Raw genomic sequence first — 26,283 nt, 5'->3', positions numbered from 1 at the left:
CTCACAAAAGACTCACAAGTCATCTGAGGGGCATGTTTTATCTACTGAGCGCTTGCCTAGACATTCTTATGAGGATGTCTCCTCAAAAATATCAAAATCAGAGACAGCATCGTCAACAGTAACGGTACCCATGTCAGTCAAGGCACCTACGATCTGACCTACAGGGCTGTCGTTGACAAGAATACCATCAACAACTACATTGATGGCTAAAGAGGTAACACTGTTGATGGTGAAGACACCTATAATGTCAGTAAGGCCATCAACAACAATACTATCAATTAGTTTCAATTATGCCTGAACATACATCTCCCAGTAAAGTTTCACCTCTTCCACCAACTCGTTTGTTAGATGAGGAGGATTCCGAGGATGATGATCCTTTCAGAACAGCACACAGACCTTCAAAACTCCAGTTATCAAGAACTTTTTTTCATGACTTCCAGAGCATGCTGCAGAACTATTAGAAAATATTTCCAGAGCCTTCTTGGGCCACATCTGAACCACAAAAAACTCACTTTCCTCAAATTCAATTGCCTACTCCTTGCACACCTCATAATTTACTGGCAGTGTATACACCAAAAGGAACTCCAGCTTCAAGCATTGCAATTCTGCCTTCGGATGATGTGGTGTCCTTTGAAGAGGACAAAAGATGGTGAAATACCAGTTGACCATGGTGCGTCTAGTGAATGGGGTTATTACCTGCTGCTGGCTTCTTCACCACCAGTTCATCATCCGGTTGATGTTTTTGGGTGTTTACATACTTTGATGGAGTGAGCAGCAAAACAGTTTGAGTTGCCAATGTCAGTGAAACAATCGGATTGCTTTCTTTATTATTTTAAAGACCCAGCTAGAAAATCCATTAGAGCATCATGGCTGTGGACTATACCTGGGAGGAAGGTGTGAAAAATATGAAGAATCGTGCAACATGTCTGCTGTCTTACCGAGTTTGGATAAAAAATATAAGGAACCAGAAAATTCACTAGCCTGTTTCATATGACTAACTAAACCAGATTCTAACGTAATGCAAGCAGCTCAGTGCCTTTTCAAGAACCCCTCTATATCAGCGCCACCAGATAGAGAGGATCGACTTCTTGGCAACAAAGAAAAGAGATTTTCCTCACTGTCAGCTATAACGGTTGGAGTGGCCGATTATCTGGCAGTTCTTGGCAGATACGACCCGCAGATGTGGTCTGATATCGCGCCATACATATATTATCAGTGTATGTAAGGACAGAGGCAAGAAACATTCTACAAGAAGGTGAACAAGCCTCTTCAGAAAATATTGATTGTGCAATGGACATGGCCTCCACAGGCTTTCGGCAATGGTCAGGTGCTGCTGTTTTATGCAGGTAGGGATTACTTTTATTTATTTATTTAAAACGTATTTTATTGGGTTATCAAAGGAACATAAACAAGACCTGGATAAAATTGCCACATAGTGTCTGCCAGAGAGCATCAGGTGTAATGTAGATTAAAAGTGCAGTTGCTATATAGTTGTTCTAATTAACACAACATCAGGCAGTCATTTCTTTTCTATAATTATGAAATATGATGATGCGCGTAACAGTGCTCCATGAGGTTGTACATGTCTGTATAACAAAACCCGCACCCTTCCCGCACCTCCCAACAATAAACATATCTTCCATATCACCAGCGCTTCGCAATTTAAAAAAAGAGAAGAATAAATAAAGAAGGTCTCCTTTTCTAACTGACAGAGAACCCCGGGTGCATCTTGGAGCGGGGTAGGAGGGGGGAGGCAATGACAGAGCTGAACAAGAACATCAGCATCACACCACACAGTATGGCTGTGCCTACCCCCTGTGCTTGGAATCTCACTAGGGTCCCATTCCACGGCTAAGGGCCTTTTCCGTAGCCCCGGCATTCTTCTTATGGATGGAAGAGCTCTCAGCGGACCCCCATTTCCAAACCTCTTCCTGCCATCCCAGCACTAAAGGTGCAGCAGAGGATTTCTAACAGTGCGGTATCTGTTGTTTAACCAAAAGCAGTGCCAGGTCTACAAATCTTGTTTCAGTTTTTAATGTTTTGGGTCTAAGATAAAGCTGCAACATGCAGTGTTCAATTTGTTTGCAGAAAGAATGGCCCATAAGGGAGACGGGGGTTGCCCTGGTGTAAGATATGCCCTGTGCAGCCACGAAAACTTAATGAACTTGGTCCTTGTGTTGTGGGGTATTAAACTTGGATATTCCAACAAGAATTTCCATTCCTTGCTGTGTAGTACACTACCAAGGTCTGTTTCCCACTTAGCCCTCAGCGGTGTGAGTGAGACTAGTAAGTGGGAGTGTATACCATGTAGAGCCATTTAACTAAATCCTTACAAGTTCCCTTGTCGTGTACTGCTTGGACAAACGCATCTGTGGAAGGTTCTGCACCCGTCAACGACCAGTGTTGACGAATATAACGTGTAAGGTTAGCATGTGTAAGCAAGAGAGCCCCTGGTAGTCCGCATTGATGTGAAAAGTCTTGATGGGATACTAGCGTGCCATCCTCAAATAAATGATCAACTATTGTCACCTCAACTTTGTCTCACTGTGCCAGTCTCTCTGCCGTGAGTCTGCCTAATGGAGTAGGCATGCCACATAGAGGTATGTTTGGTGCAAAAGATGTGATTTCACGGGTGGAACAGAGCGCGGCTCTTCAATATCTCAGGGTGTTGCGTAAGAGTAGGGGGTGCACAGCCCCTGGTAGAAGTAAGTTGCTCAAATGGCTCGTACGCAGCAGCGAGTGTTTGTAACCTATCTTCTGCAGGTGTATTCCAGCCAGCCAGTGAGAAAGCCAAGCCATTGCATTTGGGTTGCAAAGGAATAGGAACGAAAATCAGGGGCTCCCAACCTGCCACCTGTCCGGCAGTAATTGTAGATGCTGAAGGCTAGCACACCTCCTTCAGGAGCCCCAGATGAGGTCAAGTAGGAGAGAATCTAGGGTATTAAAAATGCCACATGGGATTATTACCGGAAGGTTAACAAAATAGTAAAGAAATTTGGGTAGCATAGCCCTTTTTGAAAGGGCAAGGCGGACCGTCCCGAGACGGGCAGGGTGATCCAGAATTTTACCTGCACTCGTAGTGCAGACACAGCCTTAATAAGGCTCCCATCCGTTAGGTCAGCTGAGGACCTATTGATCTGAATGCCTAGATATCAAAATGTGCTTCACGACACTGGCATTGTCTGCTCCCCTATGGCGACTGTATTACGTAAGATGGTATCTTGAAAAGAGAAGGCATAAGACTTGGCATGATTGACTTGTAGGCCAGATAAGGTTTCAAACGCTTTCAAGAGGGTAGCAACTGGTTGCAAGTCTGAACAGAGGTTTCGGACATAAACTAGCATGTCATCAGCATATAAGAAAATTGCATGTCTGTGGACTACTCCTAATACACCAATCCACCGCTTCTTGCTGAACTGTTTGAACTAATGGCATCCTGGTACGCACAAATAATAGTGGTGACAATAGGCACCCCTGTCTATTCCCCCTACTTATTGTGTATTCTGTGGAAATATGCACGCCTGTTTTGGCCCTCACCTTCGGAACCGCATATAGTAGTCTAACCCAATTTATAAATGCAGAGGAGGGGGGGATATTATAAGTCTGCAGAACTGCAAACATATAATCCCTATTTGAAGAATTGAAGGCCTGATGGAGGTTTAGTGATAGACAGCCGGCATCCAGAAAGATATGGTGCTGTTTTGATCACCTGATAGAGGCGTATAATATTAAGTGATATACTGCGGCGTGGCACAAAACAGCATTGATCTATATGTATTACATCCGAAAGCAGGAGGAGCAGCCTGTGGGCCAATACTTTACTAAGAATTTTATATTCAGGCGTTAGAAGAGAAAATGGTCTGTATGAAGACAGATCTGCAGGGAGCTGGACAGGTTTAAGCTTGAGGTAACTAGAGTTTGATTAGTGGTCCGGGGTAATGTACCCAATTCCAGGGATGCATTATATATGGGATGACTTACATCTACTTACTTCAGACCTGAAGCCCAGAGTAAAATTCTAGACATACCTTTTGATAAAGAGGCATTATTTTGAAGACACATTGATGAAGAGCTACAATCCAGAAAAACGAGCACAGACTGTGCAAGGTGGCTGGGTTCGCTACAAATGAGGTGAATGCCTTTTCGTGGGGCAAGAGGCAGGGGTATGTTCTCATACTGAGGAGGATACCAGCCTTACCAATCACAACAGTATCAGTCCTTTCAGCAACAATACAGTCCGCAATATCCTCAACAACAGTACAGAAAAACCTCTATCAGCAGCTTACAGCAAGCATAAGCAGACTCCAAGGAGGAAACAGACTTCCCATGGAAGAAACACAAGTAGGAAACAGTGACAGAATGAACTTGCTGGTTACTCACAAGTATGTACCAGAAGCAGTTGAGGCTCAATAACAAAATATCTGCCTTATTAGAAGTTAATCACAAGGGACAAGTGGGTTTTAGATTTAGGGGGTCAGCCGCGGGAGACAGAATACCGCCATTGCTGGCGGTATTCCTGGCTCCCTATTATGACATTTCCGCTAGGCCAGCGGACGGTAACAGTGTTACCGTCCGCTGGCCCAGCGGAAATGTCACATCAACATTGCTGCCGGCTCGTAATAGAGCTGGCGGCAATGCTGATGTGCAGCGGGTGCAGTAGCACCCGTCGCGCATTTCACTGCCCGAAATTCGCTATGCCTGGGGGCCCCTGCACTGCCCATGCAGTGCATGGGCAGTGCAGGGGCCCCCAGGGGCACCCCAAGTCCCCTTACCGCCAGCCTTTCAATGGCAGTGTTTACCGCCACGGACAGGCTGGTGGTCGGGGACTCATAATCCCCAGGGCAGTGGTGCTTGCACCGCTGCCCTGGGGATTATGACCGCCAGGCGGAACCCTGGCGGGATATTGGATGGGCCGGCGGTATGGCCGTGGCAATTCCGCCACGGTCACAATTGCTGGCGGAACACCGCCTTACCGACGGCCGCCAGGGTCGTAATGACCCCCTTAGTCTCCTATGGTTATACATTGGAATTTACAAAGACTACCTCATACGCCTCCAACAGGGCCCTCCCCTCTCCATCTTGCACAGCTACAAAGGGAAATATTTACCATGCTCAACAAGGGTGCAATTAGAATGAGCATCATGCAGTTGGAGGGGAAAGCGGTTTTATTCCTGCTTCTTCTTGACCAACAAAAAGACAGGAGAATGGAGCCCCATTTTAGACTTGCAGAGGTTAAACAAATAAACAATCATTTCATATGGTTACTCTCTAAGAAATTGTCCAGCTCCTTAACCACAGAGACTTCATGACAACCCTTAACCTTCAGGATGCTTATTTTTATATTTCCATTCACCCAAAGTATAGACAATTCTTAAGATACTGAGTAGTCGGCATTTATTATCAGTTTAAAATTCTCCCATTTGGACTCAGATCAGCCCTCCGCATTTTCACAAAATGTCTAGCTCTGGTGGCAGCTCACGTAAGGCAGAAAGGTTATCAAATATTTTCATACCTTGATGATTGGTTGCTAAAAGCCCCTACATGCCATTAAGCGATCAAACGGACAACAGTCTCTCTAACTCTATTCAGGAACCTAGGCTTAACTCCAATTCTGCAAAAGTCATTGGTTCATCCATCAAAGGCGATAACGTTTTTGAGAGCCATTTTAGACACCATTCAGGCCAAAGCATATTTCACAGAAGACAAATGAACCAGGCTAAGGCTATTAGCGGAAAGGTTGATGCAAAGAAAGTCTGTTTCAGTTCACCTATTCAAGTCCCTTCTAAGCATGATGTCATCATGCATTCCTTTACTACCATTTTGCTGGCTCCAAATACGAGCAGTGCAAGAGGAATTGGACAAACAATGGCTCCAGACTCATGGTTCTTTCAAGGACATCATCCAGATCACTCCAACAATGAAGGAGCCTCTTACTTGGTGGACTCAAAGGAAAGGTTTCCATAGGATTGACCTTACTGCCTCAATTAGCCAATTTTGTGGTGATGACCAATTCCTCTCTAGAGGGAATAGGGTTCAGACCTTCAGAATTTAAAAATCAAGGGAAATTGGCTCTACACCACACAAATCTTCACATAAAACTGTTTGAGCTCAAGGCAGTTGCATTGAGTCTGCAGACCTTCCTCCCCAAAATCAAGGGAGCATCTGTGCTAATACGCACCGACAATACCACCATTATGCATAACATCAACAAGCAAGGAGACAAAAGATCTCAACCGCTGTCTTAAGAAACTCAGAAGATTTGGAAGTGGGTAATGAAACATCAGGTGCAATTGAAACCAGAGCACATCCATGGAATAAAGAATTTTGTAGCAGACACCTTTAGCAGGACTAGGAACAGCTGCAACTTTTGGCAGCTCAGCCAAGATGCCCTAGACAGTGTCTTCCAGCTTTGGGGCAAACCAACTCTAGATCTGTTTGCAAATCATTGTAACTGAAAATGCCGGTTTTAAGCAAGTTGGGATCCAGAATCAACCTGGATCGCAGGGGAATGCCTTTTTTGATGGTCAGGGATATTTGACTTTCATCTTAATGAGCCTACTCTACTCTACTTATTTTTTCCAAATCTGTGGAATCATAGCAGAAAAAACGTTACACCCATTAGATGTCTAAAATTCTATTTGCATTGGACACAGCAATTTCGAAAATTCGACCAGTTGCTAGTGGCGTATGGCAAGCCTAGGAAAGGATATCCGCTTTCCAAACACAGTATTGCTCATTGGGTGCTGCTAGTGTCCAGTTTTGTCATTAGAAGGCTGGAATACCTCTTTCCTCCAAGGTTTGAGTGCACTCTACAAGAGATGTATTAACATCAGTTGCTCTCTTCGCTGGTGTTTCTCTTCAGGACATTTGTAGAGTGGCTACTTTGAACAGCAGACACAGATTTACCCAGCACAACTGTCTGGATTCGGATGTACAGAGAGATACGGCAGTGGGATAGGCAGTCCTTCGTCACCTATTCCGATAAGGTGGGCCTTTATTTCTTTAATTATCCCACAGTACGTTCCACTGTATTCATAATTATGATCCTGCTTTGCTTACTGCTAGCTATTCTGATTCATGCATGTGAATCTATGAAAGATCCAATACTAGAGAAGAAAATAAGTTACTTACCGGTAACTGTAGTTCTCCAGTTTTGGCATGTGTCATAGATTCATATGCTACCCACCCTCCTACCCTAGGAGGCTCACCTTTTCCCTATGTGTTAATTTTATCACTGTTGCTTAAAAGTCTAAGGGAGTGAAGCCTCTGTGGGGGAGTGACTGACTGGAGTTTGGTTCTTTTGTAATGATGGAGAATGTATTTAAGACGTATATCGCTTTTAAATGTAGCGTTGGACTCCCCCCTCCATGACGGGGAGAGATGCAAGCATGTGACTCCATTGAAGATTCCAGTACTGGAGATGTACAGTTACAGGTAAGTAACTTATTTTCTTCTAGGGTACATGATATGGAGGGAACCTCTCTAGCAAGGGGCCACGGATAAGAAGGACACATACTGAACTTGCCACTCACGCTACATTCCTTAGAAAGCTAAAGAGTCTATATTGATAGAGAGACCATGTGATGAGTATTTGATAGAGAGACGAAAGATCAAATAAACAAAAGAGTCTATATGGATAGAGTGATCTTGTGATAAGTATTCGATAGCTAGATGAAGGATAAAATAAACATGGACGCTGAATCAGTCTTACCAATTATTAAAGATATGCTCACAGGCAGTGTAGTGAAGCATGCAACGAAGATGCTCAGGATGTTTGGATAGGCATGGAGAGTGAATTCTAATGTATTCCACTAAAGATGTATATCCTATTGGCAAAGCCAATGTTTGAAGAAGCATAGACACTGAACCTTCTTCTTATCCATTGGACAAGGACTGACATCTCCTAGTCATGTGGCACCCACAGTCGGGAGACCACAAGACTGGAAATGAAGAAGTGCAAAAGCGAAAAACAAGACAACAGGCCTGCTCAGTTTTTGCACAAAGGATCCGGAACAATATCCCCTTATCCCCACCACTCTAACTCTACTCCAGTTTATGAAACAGCTGAAGACATACCTTTAACGAATTTTACATCACAGTGCATGAGCAGACCAAAGCTACTCGCTCAAATCAGCTACACCTCAGTCACTCGTTGACTTGATATTTGCCTTTGAACCTGTGCAGCGCTTTGATGCCTTTCATTGAGGTTTGCTCTATAGAACTATCACGTAAATGCATATATTCATACGAACAAATGCAATCTTTAATCACAAGATGTAAAGCAACTATTAACATGCATTGGCAAGGCCAATAGATCTTGGTTCTAAAAAGCTGAACACGGCTTTGCCAATGTTTTTTCATTGGCATTACCCTGTCAAATGGCCACCAGTACATTTCAGTGCGTGTCTGCTAAAGAATGCACATGAATGCAGACACCTGGGTGGTCACCTTGGAAGGGGTGGGGGTGGGAAACAAACCATGGACAGTGGGAGGATAACAACGAAGCACGTACAGAGGGAGGAGGGCGGGGGGGGCGGTAATCATTAAAGTAGAGACATTGGGATGAGGACAGGGAGATGGGGAACAAGCCTGCAGGAGGGGGTGAGGAAGGAAAAAATAACAGTGAGGGAAAGCAACACGAGGGAGGGGGCAGTAACAGCAGGAGGAGGGTGAAAGGGAAAGAGAGTGATTCCATACTACATGCACTCTATAAAAGTGCATGTAATATAGTCAGTAAAACGCACCTGCAGGAGACTGCAGCCAGTGGAAGGACACTGCTGGCAGACAGGAAACTGTACTTTGTTAATGCTCCATGGCAGAGACGCACACAAAGCCCGAGGAGGAATTTGAGGCAAGGAGGAGTCTCGGACCAACAATAAGCAAAGACACGAGTGACATTGGAGCCAACCAGTAGTAAGTAATGGGCAGACTCTAAGCCAGTTTTAAGCCTTTTTTTGTTTACGAGATATTTGGGAAGCGCTGTGCAGGTGAAACCTAAAAAACATAGCGGTAGAAGGTAGTTTTGCTGCAAAAAAATTTGTGGTAAACCAGTGAAGTGTTACGATGCTGCAGCCTTTGCAAGTTCAGCTTGCTCTAACTCCAAACACATTTAAAGATAAGTGCTAATAAAGTGGCAAAGTCAAGGCACATGCACACTGCCTGCTGTTGCGCAGACCCCAATCTGTTCCCGATTAGAACATTTTATGAACGACACACACAAGTTCAGCTGAATGGAGAGGCCTTATAAGTGCTGGGTGTCTTATTCAGCATTGTGTTGGTGATTGTGACAACCGCAGATTTTTTTAATAACCACAATCTACTCCATAAGCTCGCACGTTTCCCTATTCTTATCAGCGCTGGTTCATTGAAAATGAGGTTGACAGAAGATTTAGAAGTAAAAACAAACAGTCCTCATACACTCACGGACTACACCACACAGCTAAATAGTGAAATTTGTGAACCATTTCTCTGCCCACTATAAGTACGCCATGAAAACATTTTCGCACCCAACAGAAAGTGCCCTCCCACCTATAGGTCTACCTTCTTTGCTTTGAAAACCATAGAAGTGAGATATTCCCTTACAAAGATGAGAATAGTAATTAGAATAGTAATTACATCTCTTTATCATCCCTAGCGCTTTTACATTTCTACTCTGCGCAAGCCCTTACATATTCCAGGTGTGCCAAAGGAATGGGCATAGCCCAGCTGTTGAAATCCAGGCTGAGGCCACCATAGTCGTTTAAAATGTTACTACTAAAAATAAGCAGCTGCTCTTGTGATTCAGACCTAAGAAAGACTGGTTACATAGTGCCAACAACTGTTTCACCGTGGGGCCCATTAACCAGTCACCAATGTAGCATGGCTTGTCCGCCTGCTACCAATCATTGGAGCTAATTATCATTTGACAATGGTCAATTGAAAAGTAAACCTATCGTAGTGGGAAAGGCTCAGGTGCACCCACAATTATTGTGGGAATCCGCACTGAAAACAGTTGGGCAAAATAAATCCTATTTCTAGGGAAACATTGGTAATATTTGCGTTTGGGTACCTGTAGTCACCTCTGTTGAGATGCTTTTCTCCCGCCTGTCCCCAGAGACACCATAGAGACTGAACTTGTACTTTTTGGAAGGCCTCAGGCCTGAGATAGTGGCACTGCGGAGGTCTCCGTCCACAATCAGCTCCTGGGGTTTCCCCTCTGCGTCCCTGTACTGAATGAGGAAAGAGTCAAAGTCCTCAGCTGAGGCATTCCAGTAGAGATGCAGGGAATCCTGGGTGACATCAGTTGCGGAGAGGTTGAACAATTGAGTGGCAGTCTTTTCGGGCAAAGCTAAAACAGGAAAATAGGAAGTAAACATTATGTTGTAGAGGCTGGTCAGAGGGCGCTAAAGCAATCTGCATAAAAAAAGAAAGTGTTAAACAAAAAACGTCCATTCTGAGCGTCTCCTTTGCTCCATCGCGAACATGACCTGGATAAGAACAAATACGTTTATCGACGGAAGCCATTAAATGCCATTTCAAAATAGTCAAATTTCATAGACGGAAGAGCATGCAATACCCATTTCAGGTTCAAGTTTGGATGAGCATTTCCGCCCAATTTAAGAAGTACTTGAATCTTATAACAAAGCTACAAAGGATTTCTCTTTCAGCATCTTTTTAGCTGTTGTTGAGTTAATGACAATACGAATAGTGGTAACCAAATAAAAATAGACTGCGTGTTTACAGGGGTAACCATTTTTATGTTGTAATGTTAGCTGAGCTAAACAAACTAGCTCAAATTTACTTTGGAATTGTATTTAGTTATCTCATTGTCTTATATTGCTTTGAGGTAAGACCAAATAGTTCAGTCATTGGTGCTATGACTGAGTTTCTTCATAGTGTTCCAAATAAGTGTTCTGTTATATTGACAAGAATGATACTTCTCTTGTACTTTATATGAACTGAGCTCGTAGAGGTTCAGTACAAATAACGCATAGTTTCCTTTCATTTCTAAATCATTATAAAGTTGCTCTGGTTTTCTTGTACCTCTATAGTAATTTCCTGCAAATTCCTAGTAATTCCCTAATTTCGCTCACAGTTTCTTTTTAATTGCACAACAGTATAGCACCTATTCTAAAATATTTGAGTTCAGGCTGCGTTAGTGAGTGTGTCACTCAGTATTCCATCAATGCCAAGTTTCTTAAACTGGGTAGGATGATCTGTAGACTTGGCAAACATGAGATTTCTTGTACGAGATACTTCTGACAAATATTGGCCATTTTATTGGGGCTGCTCAACCAGTTTCTTGTTTCTAACGCCAGTATAATTCTCTGAACAATAATAACTATACGATCCACGATCTAAGGAACAGACCCCCATGTAGTGTTACAATACAGTACAGCTGATAGATTTGACACTTATTATTCACAGAGGTGTGTACAAAAAAAAATGTGATCAAATGTTTCTGGACGCTGTGTTTTATGTGGCCTACTATACATCATGAACTTGTATCTTAAACTCAGGGGTTGCGGTTCTGATCCTTTCAGATTTGCCTTCCGAGGAACAGATCAGATCTGCAGAATACAGTGACAATAAAATTAAGAATTAAGGGCCAGATGTAGGAAGGTTCCCTTTTGCGAGGTGCAAATTGCAAGTCCCTGCGACTTGCAATTTGCACCTCGCAAAAGCGAATGCAGAAAGGTGTCTCAGACACCTTCTGCGACTCGCTATGGGGTCGCAAAGACCCACCTCATAAATATTTATGAGGTGGGTCGCAGTTTGCGACCCCATAGCGAGTCTAGGCACTCACGGGGATGGTGGCCTGCTGGAGACAGCAGACCTCCATGTCCGTGACTGCTTTGCAATAAAGCCGTTTTTTTTTTTCTCTTTGCAGCCCGTTTTCCTTAAAGGAAAACGAGCTGCAAATAGAAAAAATACCGAAACCTTTTAGTTTCGGTTTTTTTCAGAGTAGGCAGCCTGCTCTGAAAAAATATTCTTGTGAGCATTCACAAAGGGGAAGGGGTCCCATGGGGACCCCTTCCCATTTGCGAATGAGTTACCATCCACTTCAAGTGGATGGTAACTGCGAGTTGATTTGCGACCGCTTTCGCGGTCACAAATCAACTTACATTGCGGTGCGACTCGCAAATAGGTAGGGAACACCCCTTCCTATTTGCGAGTCTGAAACACATTTTGCGAGTCGGTACCGACTCGCAATATGTGTTTCTGCATCGCGTGAGGGCATTAGCGCCTCGCAAACGGCTTTTTTCGCCCTTTGCGAGGCGCTAATGCCTTCCTACATCTGGCCCTAAGTACCCAGCCTGCACTAGTCCCCTGGGCTAGAAACAAAATGACAGTAGAACATGTCCCAGATGTTAAGAAAATCTTTTTTCTGTTATGTTGACTACCTGGACATATGCACTCTAGAATTAATAAATTAGGTGAAACAGTATCTAATCTTCCAGAAATGCACACATAGGCCTCTTTAAAAAAAAGGACCAGATGATGCAGTCATAACTCTGCCGGCCTTTTGTTTGTAGCGGGTTCATCACTACCCAAAATATTTTGCAACTTCCAGAAAGCGTCATGCTTCATCAAACCCTGCTGCTGCCACACTTTCAACGCTTCACCTGCATGTCCTAATCTATTCCTCTCTCTAAACTGCTTCACAACCTATTGATCCACGCCCTTCCCTGATTTCTGTGTTGGAGTTACCCTACTGGAAAAAAATGTCATTCACTTCTGCTGTAATGGTATATGTAATGCAATACCGAACCAAGACATGCCTATTTTGTAGTGTAGACGAGTAGTTAATGGTTAGATAAATTGATTAAAAATAAGCAGTTAGGGAAAGAGTTTCTAAATAACTTCTTCAATGAAATAGTGATCTGGTGACATAATCTGGTAGCCCTGGAAGGACAAAAATGTTACACTGTGACCAAAGGAGGTGCAGAGGTCATGAACAATTCTTACGAATACACAGAAGTTCGAAGGAGAAAAAATGGAATGGGAGTAGGGGGTGGCTAATAGTTGTAATAAAGGAGGATATACACCAGAGAGTAAGGGAGAAAATACAGAGGAATTAAAGCAGTGGAGCAGAGGTTGAGGTGAAGAGTGAATGGCAGGTTAATAGACATTTAAGGTTAAAAGAAGAGTAAGTGCCAGTACACTAGCAGGCAGAGGAGCAGCAAAGGATTGACACGAGAGAACAAAGCATAAGTGAAGTCCCCAGTAGATAAAGAACAGATACATTAAGCGAGCCAGGGTGTCCTCTAGGGATTAAAGAGGGATGAGGAGCCACGGAGGAGAAGGTTACTTGCAATAGGGAGTAAGAAATGAGTGGATGTCATGGAGCAAAGACATTGGCGGATAATAGAGGCAGAAAAGTTGTATGTTAAAAAGAATAAATACACCGAGAAGTAAAGCGTGGGCGAAGACTTGGAGTTGCAGATTTCAATAAACTAGGGATTAAAGGGGGAGTGCCATGGAGCAGAGAGTGCATATATGTTAGAGTAAATGAGGAGTAGAAGCTGTGGAGTAAAAAGCATGACCACAGTGGAGATTAAACAAGCAACATAGACTGCCATAGAGTGTGCGAAACATTGAAGATTACATGAGGTACAGAGGGTATGGAATGGAGGGAAAGAAGATAGGGCAGATTGAAATATAAGCAAAAGTCATGGCACAAAACATGCACATTGGGATTGAAAGGAATACCACGAAGCAAACTGTACTATTACACACAAGAGTAAAGGAATTGTAAAGGACATAAAGTAGGGAGTGCAAAAACTATGAATAAAGGAAGAATTCACTATGGAGCTGAGAGAGAAATACCTTAGGAAGGAAATGAGGAGTAAAGACTGGAATAGAGAACGCAGTACATCCGGGAGTATGTTGTGGTGTAAAGTTATCAAATTGGGGAGAAAGGTGCAAAGGCAGTGGAACAGAGAGCACAAATAAACTGTGGAGTGACAGTAGAGGGCAGAAATACACTGGGGAGTTAACAAAGAGTTGAGTGCGTAGCACAGAGTGCAGATACACTTGGGAGTAAAGACTGGAGTAGAATGTGAGAATGAACTGGGGGTAAAGTAAGAGGAAATACTATATAGGCTAGACAGCACATACTGGGACTCAAGGGAGAGTTAGGGTGTTTTTACTGAAGTGACGGCTATGGGATAGAGAAAGTGGATGCCTAGAGAGAAGAAAACAATATCCAGTCAGTACCTGTCTTGGCCACCACTGAGACTGGTTCACTTTGCTTATCGGTGGAAAGGCCAACAAGCTCAAACATGTACGTCTCTGCAGGTTGGAGGCCAGAAACTGTGACCTTATGAAGCCCTGCATCCACGTGCATCTGTTCGGTCCTTCCTTGCGAGTCCCTGTATTGAAGGAGAAAAGAGTCAAATTCCCCATCTTGGACACTCCATGAGAGCCGGAGGGAGTCTTGAGTGACGTCCAAGACCGAGAGATCGCCCAACCTGGGGGTAAGCGGAGCTGGAATAAACAAAGACAAAATGGTCCTGAAACAAATGCAGGTGGGCTGGTTTTCAGGCACAGGGGCATAGATGATCATCTGCAGAGAGGAAAGTATGAGTGTTACAGGTGTTCAGGGCACCACAGTATGTGGGTGGGAGTAAGAGAGACATAGCCTTGACACATATATTCTCTTGGGTCCATACACCTTAGCCATGCACTATGACCATGCCAGTGCTTCTCTGAAAAACAGACATATGATGTGCTAGACAGATAGCCAGTTGCAATGTTAATGGTTGTTCTTGGGAGATTGTTGACACTAGTGAACATTTTCCTAAGATGGACAATGTGCCCAAAATCTCAAATCCTTCAATGAGACTCCGGACTTCAGTACGCTTTATGCCTGTGACACCTATCACATTTATGGTTTGCTGTTTTCCTCTCACTCCCTTCACTAGAGCGATTGCTCCATCCATGGTTAGCTACTTGGTGAACCTCTGTGCCTGTATGCGGTTAGTGGGGCAGAGGCTTCACTTTTGCAGAGGAAATCACTTCTTCAGTCTCCAGTAGGATTTCTTTAAACCACCTTTGCAACCCTCAACTGTCAACCCAGTTCACAAACCCACCCTTGACATGCTTCACCTCAGCCTAACCGGACAGCTGTTGAACATTTCAGAAAAAAACTACCATATGACCAGGACTATTGAGGTCAAATTTACACCACAAGCATTCTGAAACAGTTGGCCAACAGCATACTGTAATAATGACAACGCTCCAGGGAAAGGGAACCCCTTGGCATGGATAGCTCGTTTTATTATTGGGTTTTCCTCATTCTTTGTTGAGGGCAATTGCTTTTTGGAGGTTTCAAACATGTTAGCAGGGGTTGTGAATTTCACTGTGCTATTTACAAAGGTTTTCGTAAAAATCCACTTTTTGATGAAAATTAATAAACACTTGGGGCCAGATGTAGCAAAGGGTTTGCGCCTCGCAAACGGCGAAAAACGCCGTTTGCGAGGCGCAAAAGCCTCTTTGCTATGCAGAAATGCATTTTGCGAGTCGGATCCGACTCGCAAAATGCATTTCCGACTCGCAAATAGGAAGGGGTGTTCCCTTCCTATTTGCGACTCGCAATGCTATGCAATTTCATTTGCGCCCGCGAAAGCGGTCGCAAATGAAATCGCTGTTACCATCCACTTGAAGTGGATGGTAACCCATTCGCAAACGGGAAGGGGTCCCCACGGGACCCCTTCCCCTTTGTGAATGATCACAAAAACTATTTTTCAGAGCAGGTAGTGGTCCTATGGACCACTACCTGCTCTGAAAAATACCGAAACAAAAGGTTTCGTTTTTTTTTCTAAGTGCAGCTCGTTTTCCTTTAAGGAAAACGGGCTGCAGATAGAAAAAAAAAAACTGCTTTATTAAAAAGCAGTCACGGACATGGTGGTCTGCTGTCTCCAGCAGGCCACCATCCCCGTGAGTGCCCATCCTCGCAATGGGGTCGCAAACTGCGACCCACCTCATAAATATTTATGAGGTGGGTCTTTGCGACCCCATTGCGAGTTGCAGAAGGTGTCTGAGACACCTTTCTGCATAGCAAATTGCGACTTGCAATTTGCGAGTCGCACGGACTCGCAAATTGCAAGTCGCAATTTGCTTTTTTCCTACATCTGGCCCTAGGTGCTTCTGTTGAAAGAGAAACATTTATCGAGCTAAAAATCCATGTTAATTTGTTCTACAACCCGCTTCTGTGAATCTGTGTCAAGAGGGTCAAAAAGTAGATGTGCGTGTTCCTCAGTACTGGAGAAGACTGCACTGAACACTGGTGGCATGACTATCGCTGGGTACAGCAGCTCGACACGCAGTGGCGCCTGGCACCAACAAATCTGAGACTCGCCAAGAAACATGCTCTTCCCATAGAGGCGCTGCTTTTATGTACAGCTATTGCGTACCGTCAGTTCTCACAAGATCCAAGAGCTTGAACCCAGCAGAAGAGTGAACTTATCAAGGTGGTTAGTTCCTTGTGTTTGAATACTTCCAAAACAACCCACGAGGAGGATAGGTTAAAAGTAATTAATGCTACCAGCCACAGTAAAGCAGTCTGAACAAAGGCATGCTTTTTTGCCCCTTAACCTGTCGCTGAGCGTAGAAAGATGCTTCTGTGGCACTGACAAAGCACGAGTATACTGCATGAAATCAAGACAAAGGTTAGATGACAAAGAGATGAGATTGATAAGTAGTGATAACCGAAACTTCTTTCTGTGAAAGATTTCAGCAATGAGTGGCTCTTCTGCAAAGCAGATGGGAGGCTTAGATTTGCACTTGTGAGGGGTACTGATACCTGTCATCGCAGTCACCGAGATAGGCTTGGTTTTCTCATCGTCGGAGATGCCATACAGGACAAAGGTATAATTCCTTGTGTGTAGGAGACCAGGAATGTTAGCAGAAGTCTGATCTCCGCGGATGGTCATCTCCTGAGTCTGGCCATCCGCGTCCCTGTACTGAATGAGGAAAAAGTCAAAATCACCATCGTGCACCGTCCAAGACAGACGGATGGAATCCTCCTGGATGTCAGTAGCTGACAGATCCTCAACTCTTGCGGGCATCCCGTCTCCCTCTGCCGAGGCTGTAATAAACACAACAGTCGCTCACAGTCAGTGCCCCAATTGGCCAGTGATAATCAGAAACCACCAGTTTAAATGTAGTACCTCAAACACTAGGGGGTCATTCTGACCCCGGCGGGCGGCAGTTGCCGCCCGCCTGGCGGGAACCGCCATTTGGCTGCTCCGCGGTCAAAACACCGCTGGGGCCATTCCAACCTTCCTGCTGAACCGGCGGGCGCTACCCAAGGTAGCGCCCGCCGGCCCAGCGGGAAGGAGGCCTGCAACATTGAAGCCGGCTCCGAATGGAGCCGGCGGTGTTGCAGGAGTGCGACGGGTGCAGTTGCACCCGTCGCGCTTTTCACTGTCTGCTAAGCAGACAGTGAAAAGCTTAATGGGGCCCTGTTAGGGGGCCCCTGCACTGCTCATGCCAGTGGCATGGGCAGTGCAGGGGCCCCCAGACACCCGTTACCGCCAGCCTCTTCCTGGCGGTGACAACCGCCAGAAACAGGCTGGCGGTAAGGGGGTCAGAATCCCCATGGCGGATTCGCCCAGCCGGGGGAAATCTGGCGGGAAACCGCCGGACCCGGTTTTCTGACCGCGGCAATGGGCCAGGAAGCACCGCCAGCCTGTTGGCGGTGCTTCCGTCATTCGCCGCCCTGGCGGTTTTTACCGCCAGGGTCGGAATGACCCCCTAGGTTTGTCTGACTGCGGTGTGTGACCGAGTTTGAATGTAGAAGTGTTTATGCTGAAGTAGTATATGTATTGGGTAATATTTGGAATATCTAGTTCTGATTAGTTACATACAGCAGGTTATTCCTCGGGCTTGTGGGCTGATGGCGAGGTTGGTGGTAATGAAAAAGTCACTGATTTGTAGGTGCTAAACCCAGAGAAGACTCCACCGGTGAAGTCTCCTCCACCACAGGGATAGTATGATGGAGAGAATTACATCGGTGGTGTTATAAATTTGTATAGCGCTTACTACCCTTGACGAGGCGTGCACCCTCTGGACCTACCATTTGTACTAGAGAAGTGTGTATTTGTGCCACACTTCTCCACCATTTGTGGAGAAGTGTGGCACAATGGTTAGAGCAGCTCATTGGTTTAGGCACGGCTTTTTTTTCACTTCCGGTGATAAATCACAAAGGACGGAAGCAGTTTAAATGCAGACTGCAGCTCCGGGGTGAGTTTAAAAGCAGAACTGTTGAGTCCGGTGGTTAAGTCTAGTGTTTTAACTAAGGATTTTTATCTGCGGGGGTTAAGCCTCGGGACAAACGTAGGTTAAATGAAGGCTCTGTGGGGTAAAGTCGCACCATGTTATAGAGCCAAGAAGGAGGCACAAGTGCACGATTCAGGGCTCAATGTTCCAGTAGTTGTGGACCTCCAACACCCGCCCACGGGCAGCTCTCACCTAGAATGGGCGATTCAGGGCTGAGCGGCGCCCGCGTCTGAACCCCTTTAACTTAGCCACGGCATGAATTGCCCTGTGTCTTGCTAGCTTGTCGCCCCCAGACCACTAGAGCTGGCAAGTAGAGGAGGAAAAGGTCGCGTGAGGAGCAATCGACAAGCCAGGAAATCAAAAATACCAAGACGATGCCAAGGTCGCACACAGCGCGTCTTTCATACCTGAGCACGGACGCAGGGGCTTAGCCTGGTCAGTATGGCTGGAGCTGGGGGAGCTCCAGATTTCCCAACAGTCACGCTGGGACATCGTGTTCTTACACATTAATGACAAGCAAGAAGGGGGTGGGCGGTATTGGTAGGCTTCGGGAGCAGTGAGAGTGCGGAATGTTAGGGGTACTTAAAACGGTATATTTTTCAAACTAATAATTTTGAAGGCATTAAAAACAGACCAAGAGTTTGTGTGCTTTTGTCAGTGTAGGCATGTAAAAATCCCAGCAGTGAAACCCCATAGACACTTCACATTACCCTGCCGAAAGCACTTGTACCCAACTATTTATTACAGGATACAGTTGTTGGTGGATGGGGGTATAAGTAACGCCCCAAACACCCCCCTGGGGCTACATCCAGGCTCTGACGCCTGGATATCCTAAATGACCATCTTGGCACCTTTCCAAGACCGCCTCTCTTGATGTGCGGATGCATGGAGATGCGGGGAGAACCAGACCCATGTGGGCTCCTCTGAGGCCTGACACACAAATTGTAACTCCCCGCCTAACGGCGCCGAGGATTTACAACAGGGCTGGCCGACAGTTAGTTACATATCAGGCTATGCTGTCTCAAGTGCTAGTCTAAGACATGGATACAAGGAGGGCTGCTGTACTGAACATATGAGGTTTGAGTAAGCAGAATAATTCTACTCTTTAAAGGCAGAACCTGTAAGATCCATCAAATTGGAAAGATTACCTCCTGTGCAAAGCGATGCCGAGTCATTAAGATGTTGGGACACCTGCCAAAAATGGGCAGATGTCCTCTGGTTCTCTGCCTTATTTAAGGGAGAGAGAAGGGGGCTTTTTGTTTCTTGAGATCGTTTTGAAGGGCTGACATATTTATGGAATGGTTTGCAGCAATGTTTGTCCCTGCCGTGAACCATTATGCCCTTGGCATTACAAACAAGCAGTGTCCCACAGCACGTCAGTTATAGTTTTTTTCCCGAAAACAAACCGTCCTTTGGGGGTTTGTTTAAGAAAAATACACAGACATGATATACTGCCCATCATGCTGAAATGATAGTGCAGGATAGCTGGGATTGATGGGTAGATCTAAAGTCACAATCTGTAGGCTATGTAACATAGGGGAAGTTTGTAAAATCTGCCACTTGAGAGCTGGGTGTGCTGCCTGAATTCTACGGCTCTGATTACAACTTCAGAGCTAAATTCTGATCCCTGTGCAAAGAAGAGTTTGCACAGCGATCAGAATTAGAAGTCATGTGATTTTTATCACAGTTTGTCACTGATAGATTCCAATAGGTCACAGCTGCTGAAATGTATTAGGTCAAAGGGTCTGTAAAAAAGACAAAACATGCAGAATTCGGTATGTTAAATATTGGTTCTGAATGTTGTGCCTCATTTCATAGCTGATAACTTCAAATTGGAGGTACTTATTGATCTCAGTGAATACTGCACTCTGCAGTAATGATATTTACAGGGTGCAGTAGGGCCTCACCACTGTATGACCCACATGTAGTCAGTGTGTCGCTGTAGTGGGACTGGTATGTCCAGGCATGGGTCCCATGCACACACCGTATCAACGGAACCAGGCTATACCTGGCTGATGAGCCCTAACCAGGGTAAGACCGGTTCTGAGCTGCTTGTGTTCCCGTTCAGCAAGGGCCTGGACTGCCAGTTCAGGCTGGACTGTTCCCACTGGAACAGGGTCAAGACTGATTTGCACATGGCTAGGTTCAAACTGAGATGAAATGGTGTACAAAATTACGATGGACTCAAATGAGGGCTGAGTAATTTACCAGTTGTTGAAATTAATCCAAGCGTGCCATCAATCACTTTTTGTATCCTTCAGCGTGTTACTGTAAGTGGGATGGGTATGCCCAGACGTGGGTCCTGTGAATACAGTGTCACAAGAACCAAGCTATACTTTGCTGATGAGTCCTAATCAGGGTGAAAGTGGTCTTTGGTTGCTTGTGTTCTGGTTTAGGGAGGACCTGACCTGTCAGTTTGGGGTGGACTGTTCCCATTGGAGCAGGGTTAGGGATGATTTGCAAATGGCTGAATCCAAACTGAGGTAGCATGGTGTACAAAATAGCAATGGCTGGGATGCGGGCTGAGTAATTACTAGTGGCTGGGATTAATACAAGCATTCTAGCCATTACTTTTTGCATTGTTCAGTGTTTCACAGTAGGTGGGATGGGTTTGCCCATACGTGGGTCCCATGCACAGTGTCATGGGAACCAAGCTTTAGGGCTGATGAGCCCTAATCAGGGAGAAACCGGACCCAGGTTGCTTGTGTTTCGGGTAGGAAAGGGCCTGGCTTAGCAGATCTGACTTGACTGTTCCCATTGGAGCAGGGTCAGCACTGCTTTACATATGGCTAGGGTGAAACTGAGTTGGCATGTTGTACAAAATAACAATGGACTGGAATGCAGCCCAAGTAATTCATAGCGGCTGAGTTTAATTCAATCGTTTCATCCATCACTTTTATATAGCCCACTTTTAGACAGGCCTGTGCCTGTAATTACAAATTGTAAGTTACATTTTGATCTCTGTGCAAGAGAAGTTGCACAGGATTTGGAATTCCGTGTTGTGGGATAATTATCACACCACCCTTCTTTCCCATTACAGATTTCAGCGGAACAAACCTGGCAAAAGTTATTTGGACAGAGGTCTGGAAAAAAACATGCAGAATTTGGAGTGTGAAATGCCACATATCCAAGTTAAGAACTGAGATTAAAAGGTTTTTACCACACCTAGTAGAAACCTCAGCCCAGACTAATGGCAAATACTGGTTGAGATAGATAGTCCACCGTATTTCGTACAAATTGTAATTAGGGCCACAGCTGTAAGGTGTATGCAACGGGAAGCATAGCTCAACTGTGTTAAGCCTGAGTCAGTAAAGCCTGTGTACCTGAGGCATAGCCCTAAAGTCAGAGCATAGAGCTTCTCGTTTGGGTAGGGGACATTTGTAACATGTGCAGCTTGAGGAATAACTGTCTTTCTCAGGTCTGAATCTATAAAATATGTTTACTTCAAGCACAACTATACCGTCCAATGTATGAATGAGTGAAGCATGTGTAACCTGCTGAGGCTTGAACCTAAAAGACCTGAGGTACCTTGGGTTTAGTGTAGGGGTAGAACATATCTGGTTTCCAGAGTTGTGTACCTGTTGTCACCTTGGTCTTGAGGGCCCGGGATAGCTGTCCCCTGCGGACCCCATACAGCGAGACGATGTATTCAGTGGCAGAGTCCAGGCCCCTGATGGTTGTGACCCGGTGGTCGCCGGGGACTGTGATTTCTTGGGACCCAAACTGTCCTCTGGCATCTTCGTAGCGCACCAGAAATACATCAAACACTCCTTTCCTGGCCTTCCACGTCAAGCTGAAACCATCCTCTGCTATACTGGTGATGGCCAGGCCTCCCAAAAGACTAGGCTGCTCCTTTGGCTTTCTATAGTCTGCAATTGGATCACACAAAGGTCAGTTATAGACAAGCAAAGAGAGTTCCCAGATGCCCTTGGCGCCATCCATCAGGCTCATACATCTTTAAAAGATCTCTTCCCTCGTATAATCTCCTTTGACAATACTCTTTTTTAGAAATACTTCCAACCCGTTATGGCAGTTGTCTTATTTCTCCTAGAGGAGTGTCCTTTAACCAGCTTATATTTAGAAAGTAAATTCGCAGGTTATTAGAAACTGATGTGGTTGTAACAAAGATGAGGGTCACATTTGGAAATCATTCCCAACATACCGTTCGATAATCTAAATAAATCTGCATAACGCTGAGACTGTGAGCCTAACATGCAGTCCAAGGCTTCATGGGTCAACATCGAAGAAGTTAAAGTCCAACCCCAGCACACTGCTCTGTCATTTGGGAGAGGTGGCTACAGTCAGCAGAGTGGATTGTGTTGTGGCTAGACCGCAGGCCTGGTGTAATAATGCCCTTTAGGATCTACACAGACGACAGAAGGATTCGAAAAACGTTCTGAGCCTGGTAGATATTTGTTTAACAGTACACAGACACATTCTTGAACTTCCCTCGTTTCCTCTTACAAACATATCACTGCAATAGGGAGTTATGCGAGCCTAGGGTGCTCCTACTTGCACTCCCTGGCAGAGTCTCAGAGACAGGCTGATGGGGTTCTCGAGTGACACAAGGGGCGGTGGCCATGCAGAATTGAACTGCTTCCTATTGGTGGACGAAGGAGGGTGTAAAGAAAGGGCTTTATGGGAACTGCAAATCGGATTGGATTATGAATTCTAGAGGCCCACCTTCTTGAACAGCAGGAGTATATAGAGGAGGTGCCTCTATATGAAATGAAGTAAATCATTTGCAAATGAAAATAATCCGTGGAAATAAGGTGCAAGTATACCGCCAAAAAAAGAAAAAAAATCAATTCTGACATATGCAATCCTCTTAAGAAAGACTGCAGCACATTTTTGAAAGAATAACAATCTACCGCAAATAATGCCTTCACAACTTTTTTAGCCACAACTGGCTCGAAAAAATCAAACAGGTACCCCATAATAAAAAATAACTGAAATGATTTTGTTTTGTAGAGTAATTCCTTTGTAAGTTTCTTGAATATTCAATAATATACAGGAAACTCACCTTTTGCATATATTTTCAGGAGATCTGAAGGCTGCCACTTTGAATCCTAGCACTGCAGTCTCATCCGTGCATACTTTCAAAGAACCATAAAAGGTGGGAGGAGAGTGAAACTTTTCTCGTCCCTAGTTAATAACACAAGCTATCATTACTGAGACTGAAACGTTTTGTTGTTTTCAGCGTGCTTATCTTGGACATACTCAGGAGTGGTTGTTCAGGTGGATTTATACAATATCAAAAAATGAATAAATAATAAAAAATGAACATCTTTACCCGGCAGGCGAGTACCCAGGACTGTTTCCTTTCGTACTATCAGGAAACTTGGCCATCTGCATTCTGGTGGTAGCCTCGGCTTTTCCACCAAAAGATTGGTTCCATGCGGAGTCCTGTGTCCTCACCTAGATTCACGACATTTGGCAGAAGCCACATTCTGAATTCGCTATCTAAAACTCTTAACAGAATACAGGGATCCCAAGAAGGACAGTGGCTTTGTGAGTAGAAACCTCCAGCTGGATGGCTCATATTGATGAGAATGCCCTTGTCTTCTCGCAATGAGAAGGAGAAAATATATCTGGAGAACTGTGGGACGTTTTATAAACTGGCGATCGCTTCCTTAAACAGGGTAATGCTAAGGCGACTGTCCAGCTACGAACTGTATCTGTGGGAAGAATTTGGCTGCTATATTTCATTGGTGTCCAAACCAGTAAATTAGCAGAGTAGATGTGTGCTTAACTTTGGTTTGATGCAGTTTAGCTGAAGCTGCTTGTGTTCTGGCCTAAGATTACACTTTTGATTGTTCATGAACACTGGTCTGTCCATGAGGTGCCGAACTTGGCTGAAGACTTCGGACTTAAAGTGAGAAATTCAAGACAGTCATCGACGTGCCATTGACTAAAAATCTATTTGTTTTCTCAATGAATGAGGTACTGCTGCAATAGAAAACATGGACTATCACAGACAGTTCCAGCCCATTGGTACTGAACAACTCAATTGCTTTCCATGTGGCAGTATTTTTCAAGTAATACTGTGCCAACTAATTTTTACCACAGTCCTTTAGACATTGCTTCCTTGTCTCATGTCTGATCTTTCACTCCAGGAGGAGACACTTTAAGGGAAATCTAGGCCCCTCTGTGAAAGAGGCCAAAAAATCCCATTGGTATTTTAGTACCCTAGGCACCCTCTGTTTATCCACCTCAAGAGATGTACACATCTCCAGTAAATTCAGTGACCTCATATCACTGGCTGTTTTGCAACTACTACTCTGCACAGTTCCCACAACTATCCTAATTAATGCAATTTTTGGTTTAGTGGTATTGCTTGAACTTCTAGAGGAAGTGGAGAGACTCCTACTAGGAGCCTTACAGCTACCCCTGCCTCTTGGAAGGAAAGAAAGAAACCAGGAGTTGTCAGCATTAATCTGGATTGTACAGTCTTCCCCTGTGCCCTATCCATCTGAAGTTCAGGAGGCTACCTACTCCAGCTTTTGTCAGCAGTGGAGCCCAATGGTCAGTGGATATGCATGGTACATATATCCCTGGCTGAGTACTCCACTGGCAGTTCCTCACATTTAAGGGATTAGAATTGCCAATAAAGAACACTGCCATTTGGTATGAATGCATGTTCACAAAAATGCTAGCTCCACTGTGTTCCTTCCTGGTACTGCCGAAGACCCATTGCTACTCTTACCTAGATACCTCGCTAGTGCTAGAATCCTAGCAGAAGAAGATTGCATCCTTTTCGACCTTGGTTTGACTCTGAGCTTGGTGCTTTCAGTTTAAAAGGCAATCCTGGACAAGAGCTACCCCCTTGCATAGATTGAGTAGGTTCTTAACTGAGAAAATTGATCTCTTCATTCAGTGCTGGTCCATGACAGCCTGGTGGTTCTAGACTATACTGGGTCTGCAGGCATCCTACATGGGGTATTCCATGTGTAATGCTATTGTTTCATCCCTCTATATAAATTTATTAGAGCAGCTGGAGGCATTATTCTTGCCTTGTAAAGATTCTTTGTAAGTAATTAATGGTGATGGTAATTTACACCAACATTTCCAAGGTTGTCTTTTGTAGCAGAATGCATCAGAGGTACCTATTCCTCATCAGTTTCGCACCTGGTAATTGGTCTGTAGAAATGTGTCATTTTTCAGAACAACTTCATAATGGCCTTTTTCACCATATAACAAGGCACTGAAGTATGATGACTTCTGCTATACCTTATAAACATAGGCCCAACACTTTGTGGGCATACTTGCATCTTATCTGAATTTAGTTGAAAGCAATGATTCACCGCTTCACTATCCTTGGAGTAACTGCTGAAGTGTGGTTTCAGAGACTTGTAATCCTTCACATTAAATTGATTCCAAGTGTTGGGATGGAAGGAGGAAAATACCTCAACAGCAGCTGTCATTTCTTTGCCCTTAGACAGCAGAGACCCAGTAGAGGATTTCCATCTCTGGACATATCCTAGACAGCTCTTGTGGTGGAACCTAGGAAACAAACCTTCTAATTAGCGCTTCCTTTCGAGCACATGGTCGTCAAATAAATATGACAAATTATTTGTTTCAGTATTGTTGGAAGGAAGAGTGCTTTTTTAAGCGTAATCATTTTAGGTCTCAAGTAATTTTTAGCCTCATCCTTAGGAAGAGAGTTTTAATCCAAATGGATAACCCGGCTAATGTATGTAAAAAAGCTTCAAGGGGCTCACTCTCGTCCTCTTACTTTCATACTTTAAACTTAGTTGTGAGACTGGTTCACCAAAACACTTGCTCTTGTTGCATCCTACCTGTAGGGAAAGACAAGTGTCTGTGAGTAGGTTATACTTGACCCTGCCTCCTAAGACCATGAGTTGAAGCACATTGCAATCACATGATTTTCAGACCTCTTTAACCTTGTAGGTCTTAACAAAACATGTAGGAAACAGACTGGGATAATCGGTGATGCAAGAATGGGGAAGGGCGTGCCCAGGTTCAAAGGAGTCTCTGATATAGGGCCTCATTACGAGT

General features: G+C 44.6%; 1 protein-coding gene across 13 annotated transcripts in view; it reads right to left on the bottom strand.

Annotated features, from left to right (window-relative positions):
* Nucleotides 1–26,283, bottom strand: part of TNXB (tenascin XB) — a 589,826-nt gene that overhangs the window by 204,722 nt on the left and 358,821 nt on the right. For 9 of the 13 annotated variants that reach the window (XM_069237235.1, XM_069237240.1, XM_069237242.1 and 6 more), the window contains 4 exons: nucleotides 21,843–22,133; nucleotides 16,787–17,071; nucleotides 14,200–14,469; nucleotides 10,049–10,327 (listed from right to left, as the gene is read on the bottom strand). The exons of 2 other annotated variants lie outside the window; for them this stretch is intronic. In XM_069237235.1, the coding sequence (XP_069093336.1) occupies nucleotides 10,049–10,327; nucleotides 14,200–14,469; nucleotides 16,787–17,071; nucleotides 21,843–22,133 (1,125 nt within the window). The remainder of the gene's footprint in view (nucleotides 1–10,048; nucleotides 10,328–14,199; nucleotides 14,470–16,786; nucleotides 17,072–21,842; nucleotides 22,134–26,283) is intronic. 2 more of the 13 variants (XM_069237241.1, XM_069237243.1) reach the window with 2 other exon arrangements.

This window comes from Pleurodeles waltl, chromosome 6 (genome assembly GCF_031143425.1).
Source record: "Pleurodeles waltl isolate 20211129_DDA chromosome 6, aPleWal1.hap1.20221129, whole genome shotgun sequence".
In the NCBI taxonomy this organism is placed as follows: domain Eukaryota; kingdom Metazoa; phylum Chordata; class Amphibia; order Caudata; family Salamandridae; genus Pleurodeles; species Pleurodeles waltl.
Note: the sequence above shows the minus strand (reverse complement) of the source record. Positions and strands in the feature narration are given on the sequence as shown.